Source organism: Microtus ochrogaster, linkage group LG8, assembly GCF_000317375.1.
Source record: "Microtus ochrogaster isolate Prairie Vole_2 linkage group LG8, MicOch1.0, whole genome shotgun sequence".
NCBI classification, from domain to species: domain Eukaryota; kingdom Metazoa; phylum Chordata; class Mammalia; order Rodentia; family Cricetidae; genus Microtus; species Microtus ochrogaster.
Genome location: NC_022033.1, coordinates 69,748 through 77,130, shown reverse-complemented (window position 1 = coordinate 77,130; position 7,383 = coordinate 69,748). Strand labels below are relative to the sequence as shown.

General features: G+C 44.7%; 1 protein-coding gene across 3 annotated transcripts in view; it reads left to right on the top strand.

Annotated features, from left to right (window-relative positions):
- Myt1 (myelin transcription factor 1) overlaps window positions 1-5,046 on the top strand; it is a 62,624-nt gene extending 57,578 nt beyond the window's left edge. For all 3 annotated transcript variants that reach the window (XM_026787150.1, XM_013352217.2, XM_026787151.1), the window contains 2 exons: window positions 893-1,036; window positions 1,389-5,046. In XM_026787150.1, coding sequence (XP_026642951.1) covers window positions 893-1,036; window positions 1,389-1,529 — 285 coding nt within the window. In that variant the 3' untranslated portion in view covers window positions 1,530-5,046. The remainder of the gene's footprint in view (window positions 1-892; window positions 1,037-1,388) is intronic.
- Window positions 5,047-7,383: the final 2,337 nt, after the last annotated feature.

Here is a 7,383-nt window from a genome sequence, read left to right as displayed (position 1 = left end):
TGTAGACCCGGCTGGTCTCGAACTCACAGAGATCCGCCTGACTCTGCCTCCCGAGTGCTGGGATTAAAGGCGTGCGCCACCATCGCCCGGCCTGATTACTTCTTTTTACTAACATTTCTTTGGAAGTTTTAACTTCCAAATTTCAGTGGAATGGCTAAAAGGGGAGGAGTAAGGTCTCTAGAACTAACCTTAGTCACCACTGGCAGAGCAGAGCACTCAGCCTTGCTCGCTGTCTTGCTCACAGATTGTCTTTCCATGAGTTCAGTCTTTTACTCCTTGAAGACATACAGTTAAAGTTGGGGCTGTCTTTTAACACTAGGAAACCCAGAAATAGCATAATCCTATGTAAGTTCACTGCCAGGGCGTGGAAGATGGAGAAATTTGTCTGTATAAAGTCTGAAGATGTGCCTGGAGCCTAGGCAGTTAGCTCACTGGTCTTTTGTGGGAGGAAAACACTCAGAGGTAGGGGCAACCTAGCACCCAGGAGTTGAATGCAATTTTTCTTATCATACAAAAAGAAACAAAAGCCTGACAAAGTAAGAGCACAGCTGGAATGGGCAGAGATTGAGCTCAGGTGCCTTGGAATCTATGTTTTTCATCCCACCACTAGGAGGGACAAGGCAGAGAAAGCCAGATGTAGACTTAGGTACTTGGCATACCAGCTCCTTTCTCCTTTGGACAGAGGCTACTTCCAGAGGACCTTCTCTCTCTCCACTTAGGGATCAGGGCTCTACCATCTCTTTCCCTTGATGGGTACCTCACAGCGAGCAGGACCAAGCCTCTTTCCCACTAATGAGCTTTGTCTTTTCCCAGAATATTGTGAGGCATGGCCAGTGGTTTCACAGCAATCCAGGGCCAAGGGAAGGTAGTATTTTCTATGTCTCTACAACAGATCTCTTCCATGGAGAAGAACTTGAAGAACATTGAGGAGGAGAACAAGCTCATTGAGGAGCAGAATGAGGCCCTATTTCTGGAATTGTCCGGGCTGAGCCAGGCCCTCATCCAAAGTCTTGCCAATATCCGCCTTCCACACATGGTAGGCAGCAAATCACCTGTGGGTATTACAGATGAGCTGGCAGCTACCCTAGGGACAGTTCAAGGGTAGGAAGAGTGGGTATACCTCATGGCTCTGTTTATGATTCCTGAGGGAAGGATCCTGTGGGAATAGTGCCATCCCCTTGGTAGTGTTCTCAGTGCCCTGGTAGGGTAGGTGTAGGTCCTGAGTAGCTCATGAATTGGGGTATAATGGGGTTTCAATGATGGTGAGTCTTGTTATGATTTTTGGTTTTGGCAGGGGTGTATTAGACCTGGGATTGAGGCTTTCCAACTAGTTTCCACTATGTGGGGTCCACTCTAGTAAGGCCTGCTAACCTTGGTCTGTTCTCTAGGAGCCAATATGTGAACAGAATTTTGACGCCTATGTGAACACCCTCACTGACATGTACTCCAATCAGGATTGCTACCAGAACCCGGAGAACAAAGGCCTTCTGGAAACGATCAAGCAAGCTGTGAGGGGCATTCAGGTTTAGGCTGCACTGCGCAGAGGAGTCTCCACTCTGCTCCTCACAGTGGGACTTCTGACTTATAGCTACTTCTAACTGGCACCGCCTGGGTGGAGCCTTGGGCAGCTTACCCAAAGGGAAGCCTGGAAATCAGTGTCTCCTATGATGTCCTCATTAGGCCCAGGCATGAAGACCTCTCTACATGGATGTCTGGTGACACTGAAGTATTACAAAGTGATTTATTTTTGCTTTTTGAAAGAAATCTGAAGAGCAGCTCAAAGTCTCCAGTGGAAGCTCATGGACAAGGTTCTCAGGGAAGTTTTGGAGTTTGCAGCCACAGTATTCCATTGTCTGTCGAGATGGGGAGGGCAGCCATGGACTTGGTGGGTGTTAGTCTCAGCAGGAGGGCATGCCTAGGCTTCTGGAAATGCTCACTGAGGCCCATGTGGCAAGTATGTTTTGTGTTTTCATTTAATTCAGCTTTGTGTTAAAGGTGCATAATGATCTGCTTCAGAGGTGAATCTAGGGACAGGCCTTCCAGATGGCAGTCTACACAACTGATGGGCATCATAGGAAGTCAGCTGACGGTATTTTTCACTTGGAGGCCCTGGAAATCAGCCACTTGCCTGGGAAGCAGATGCCTGTAAACCATGCAGACCAGCTTCCTCCTGGCTCCAGTCTTTAAACCCCTGGCCTGGTCTCTAAGTCCAGGACCACTGGGCCAGGCTTCTTCTGTCTGTATTTCCACCCAGGTGCTAGACCAACCATTGCTATCTTTTCCTGTGTAGGCTTGCTCTCTGTATTCAAGGTGACTAAAGTGGGGACCGTGAGATCAGAGGTTAATTGTTAATGGGAGACCACCAAGATTTCACTTCTTTTTAGATCCATTCAAGATGTGAAAAGGGTAACTTTTAATTTAATGTGTTAAAAACACTATGTTCTTACTGTGTAAATAGAGTCCAAGTCAATTATGACTGCAATTCCAAATTAGTATTTAAAAGTAGAGAAATTGCACTTCCTGGAAGACACTGAAAGTAGCTAGTTTATTCTGTAAATTATTTAATTTTGTCATGATATAAGTATTTATATTCATACCCTCTTATGTTAAATGTTTGGTATTTATTATTTTATTTATTAATTTTATACTATTTCAACTAGACTACACACTTGGGCACCATAAGAGTTACATAAGTTAAATCAAAACAAAAACATTTATTTGACTATAAGATAGGCCACAAAGAATCTTGATATAACTCCTAGTTATAATTTTGATGCAACTGAGTTATTTTATATATATTTTGTTATTTATTCTTTTAATAATGGAATTTTTTAAAAAAGTATTTTGTAACTGAGGAATTTTGATAATTTGGGTTTTCTCACCATTGGTCCAGCAGAGAGAAAGGTGTTCTGGTTTTCTTTCTCCCTTTGAGTTCCTTTTGTCAGGCCAATAACAGCAAATGGAATTCTGTATTTATTATTATTTGCGTGTAGTGCAGATGTGTGTGTTCTGGTGTTTCTTGTGTTGCATTTGTGGAGGTTCTTATGGATGATTCATGTTGCTGTGAGGAAGTGCTGGCCATGATCAGTTCTAGGTAGCAGCCTGGACACACTGGCCAAGCTGCCCAGGACCTTGATACCCCAATACTGTGACCCTCCTTCCTCAGGAAACACGTTGGACCCACAGTACTTCGTGGTGTGTTTGGAGGGTGATTTCTAATAAAAGTCTCACTGTGCATAGGTGCTATGGTCTGTGAGGAGGCTGCTGCTCCGCTCCCTGTGCTTCAGGGAGTACTGTGTGGGTGGGCATGGCTCTTTTAAGTCTTTCTATGGTACTAATGTGGATCAGCCAACACTTCTGCTGGGCCTGCCTTCACCGAAGTGTGGTTCTTCAAGGTCTAACTCACTGCATCTTACCTTTTCCCACAAGCCAGGCATGTCCAAATTATGTTTTTTTTTTTTGCCCCCAGGAGTTTTCTCTTATATTGAGGAAGAAACAGTCATCCTGTCTGAGTTGCTAGATTAGAGGTGTGCAGTGTCCCTGTGTTTTCACACCGTCTTTCTTAGCCATGAGTAGACGAGAGCTTAGACATTCTGGAGGGAGGCAGAGGTAAGAACTAAGTTAGAAGGTGAAGGAAGAGAGCTCTATGATGACTTCAGAGTTATTAGATCTAGCCATGCCTGAACACAGTCTACTCTTGAACTTCCTGTATGTGAGGCAGTGGGTTCCTTTTATTTGTTTTAGTTCATGTGTTTTGACTTTGTTTGCCCTTCAGAGTCACTTTTCCACTGTTGCACTCCGGTAACAGGTGGATTTCTAGTTTTCCCAAGTTCAGATTTCCATTTAAGGCAAGTCAAATTCAATCAGACTTCTCTAGGAATGTTGCCTATAGGTCTTATGATATATAGGCAGAACTCATCTTCCCTGACAAATTCTTAGAAACTCTGGGATTTATTTCCAGCTTCTGTTCCAGTCAGGTAAAGCCCTGGGTGCTGGGGCCATACACCAGTGGACCATGCAGAATCTGCATAACTGTGAGGAAGAATTCCTGGAGATTTCTTTTGCCAAGGCTATACCATGGATAGTAGTGGTTTGGGGTTGCAACCCTTCATGTGGACATAGGTGTTATAGCATGGGCCAGGGTGTGGACAAGCAGAGCATCTCTGATGCAAACTGAGCTCATCCTAGGTTCTGAAAACTGGGGACAGTAATGGTCGTTGATGGAGTAAAAGAGAAGAGGGTGTTGCCAGAACTCCGGTATGACTGCCCACAGAGGTAAGTAGCTGAGACTAGAACCATGGAAGAATGAGATGCCATCAGAGGAAAGGCCCACATCTGCCCTCATGTGAAAACGACAGCCTTGTGTTTGGGTCATTAACCCTGTTCTATCATTGCCCACAGTTTTCTTTTTTTTGATTTTGAAGCCTGTCATACACCATTGAAAAACTGCATGTCAGGGGAACTTCTCACCCCATTATCCAACCTAGAACCTCTTCTTAATCATACACAGCACAAATAACTGGCCCAGGAAACACAAAAGGTTTATTTAAAGAACTTCCAAATAATTCCAAAGAGCTGGAATGCCCAAAATCACCAAAGTGTGTAAAAGCAGTTTGTCAAGGACAAGAGTTCATCCTTAGTGAGTTTTGTTAAGATCTGATGACACATCTATCTGTTTTTGGTCTTTGTGGAGCTTTCAAGCACTATATATAACTAAGAACACAATGTAGGGGGTGGAAGGCTCCAGAGGTTACTATCACAGCTGTAGTGGGTATGTGTGCATGGGTCACAGAGGACTTTAGAAGTAGGAGACTTGTGAACAACTGAGGAAAGAACAATACCTAGTCTCAGACTCTAAATAGAGTTATGGTCTGTCTGATGCACAACTGCCTTTAGCAGGAGCTCCAGCCCATGGCTGACCAGTTGGCTGCCATAGTATGATCAAATTTTCCTTTGACTTCCCTAAGATGGGTGGTTGTTAAGACTTCTGATGGAGGCCATGTTTGGGATCTGGCTAGTGGTTTGTCATACAGGGAGTTCTTAGAAAGTTCCTAGGGAAGACAACTCTTTCTTTTTATTTATTTATTTTTTTTTTATTAAACTCTTTCTTTTTAAAGAGGTTCAAGTGTTTGGAGAATTGTTTTGATCCTATAGATCTTTTGGAGTTTTCCACACCCTGTTCTTCTAGTTCCAGGATTTGGAGGAACTGGGAGCCTCATCTAGGGGCTCCCAATCCTTTGTTTCTTTTAAATTAAAGTGCTCAGCTTTGGACACTGCAATATTCTGGGATCTTGATGGTTAAGCCCACTGGACTCAGCAGGCCTGGACCTGGACAGGGTTCTACAGGGCAAACAGGGACCATGGGTATTTCCAGGGTGTTAAAAAGATGCACAACCCCACAGTTGGTAGTGGCATGAGAGGCTCAACACTGGGAGGACGCTGTCTCTTGCTTAGAGGAACTGGCCAGTCCACTAGTCTGCTGGGTGCTGGGAGGGAGTTGTATTGAAGTCACAGCAGATGTCCTCTAGAATTCATTTTGGTGATTTCTTCCCATAGTGAAGCCTTTCCTCCCAACATGTAAATATTCTCTTATTCTTTCAAGAGAATAAACTTTTAGTTTCTCTACAGGGGAGGGATTGTTCTGCAGTTGTGGTTGGGGCCTGGGGGTCTGCAACTTCTGAAAACATTTGCCAATATCATCTTTGTTTGAACACTTGCACATCTCCGGCAGAGCCTAGTCCTGCCAGTTCTTGGTGTGGGGGTGGAGGATTTAAAGGCTAGATTGTGTTGGTTCTGAGCTTCCTATACCCTAGCTAGAATTCAGCATTTTGAGCCATTTGACTCCCATTGAAAAGTTTTCTTGCCTCTGAATACATAATTGCCTCTTCTCCCACATCCCCATCCCTGAAAATTTATGCCTTAAAATTGTTATTTAAGCTGGGTGATAATGGCATATGCCTTTAATCCAAGCACTTGGGAGGCAGAAGCAGGCGAATTTCAGGCCAACTTGGTCTGCAGGATGAGTTCTAGGGCAAACCAAACAAACAAAGCTGTTATTAGATGAGTTTTGAGAGGGACTGGAAAAAGCACATTTGAACATCTGCACTCTCTGTCTCTCCAACTGGGTGCTGTGCTCAGGGCCACCAGCAGAAGACTGCTCCCTACACAGAGAGAAATCATCTCAGTATGAGATCAGCACCTGCATGACTGACTAGCCTCAGGCTTAGGAGAACTTGCCAGTTAACAACTCATAAGTGTCCCATTAAGGGCGATATAGCACAGGAGTGAAAGGGTTCCTACTAATTGTGGGCCTTATAATGAAGATGGGGTCTACTACACAGGGATTTCAATCTCCATGCGTTTCCCTTGCTATGCCTAAAAGGAGGTAGAGTATGGACTTTGTCAATAAGAGCTTCAGAATAAGTTAAAGATAGTAGAACCCATAGGACCCTTTATTCATGATTGTGGATGTCTCAGCCAGTCCGAGGCTGCTAACTCTACAGAGCCGTGCTCCAGGCTGTCCTTCCTGGTTTCTATAGTCCCTGTCACAACTGCTTTCTCTGTGTCTGTAAAAAGCAGACAAGCCAGAGTGCTGACTTATCTGAAGCCTGACTGCTCTTTCTTCCCCACCCATACTCTAGTTGCCCTTTAACGCTGCTCCTTGGGGGCTTCCCTCAGCCCACATTTGGGCCTTCTCCTCATTCCTGTGGTTGATGTCTGCAGCTGAGTGGAGAACTCAATACATCTCCCAAGGCTACGTATCTCAGTTCTGACACCTTTTGGAGTTCTACTTGGATATTTCATACCCCCAGTGACTAGAGCAACTCACTAGCTACTCCAAGTCTGAACCTCCCTGGGCTCAACAAGTCACCAGTTTATCAGCTCCTAATCCCTACTCATTAAAGATCTCATGGCCACATCAGAGTTGCCAAAATGGATCATCACTGTCTCCTTGAAACACCTGTCTAGTAGCATTGCTATCTATATTGCCAACCATCAAATGGTCCCAAAGAGGGCAAGTGTGTAGAAGGGGAGGAAGAATGGATAGTTATTTGGGCCCTTCGTTAGGCAACACATGAACATGTGTACTAGGGTATGAGCTGTGCCCTGCACACATTGTGGACAGAGTAACCCCCTCCCTATGACAGTTATGACAGTTGGTCAAAGTATCTATTTGTGATGGTTTGGGCTTCTGAAGACTGGCTGTGTAGTAATATGAGTGGCGGGGTGTCCCCGGCACCCCGCTGCCCACAAGGCTAGCTTTACCCAAAATAATTACACACAAACTGTATTCATTTAAACACTGCTTGGCTCTTTAGCTCTTGCCCTTTTCTCGGCTAACTCTCGCACCTGGACTAACCCATTTCCAATCATGTGTGTCGC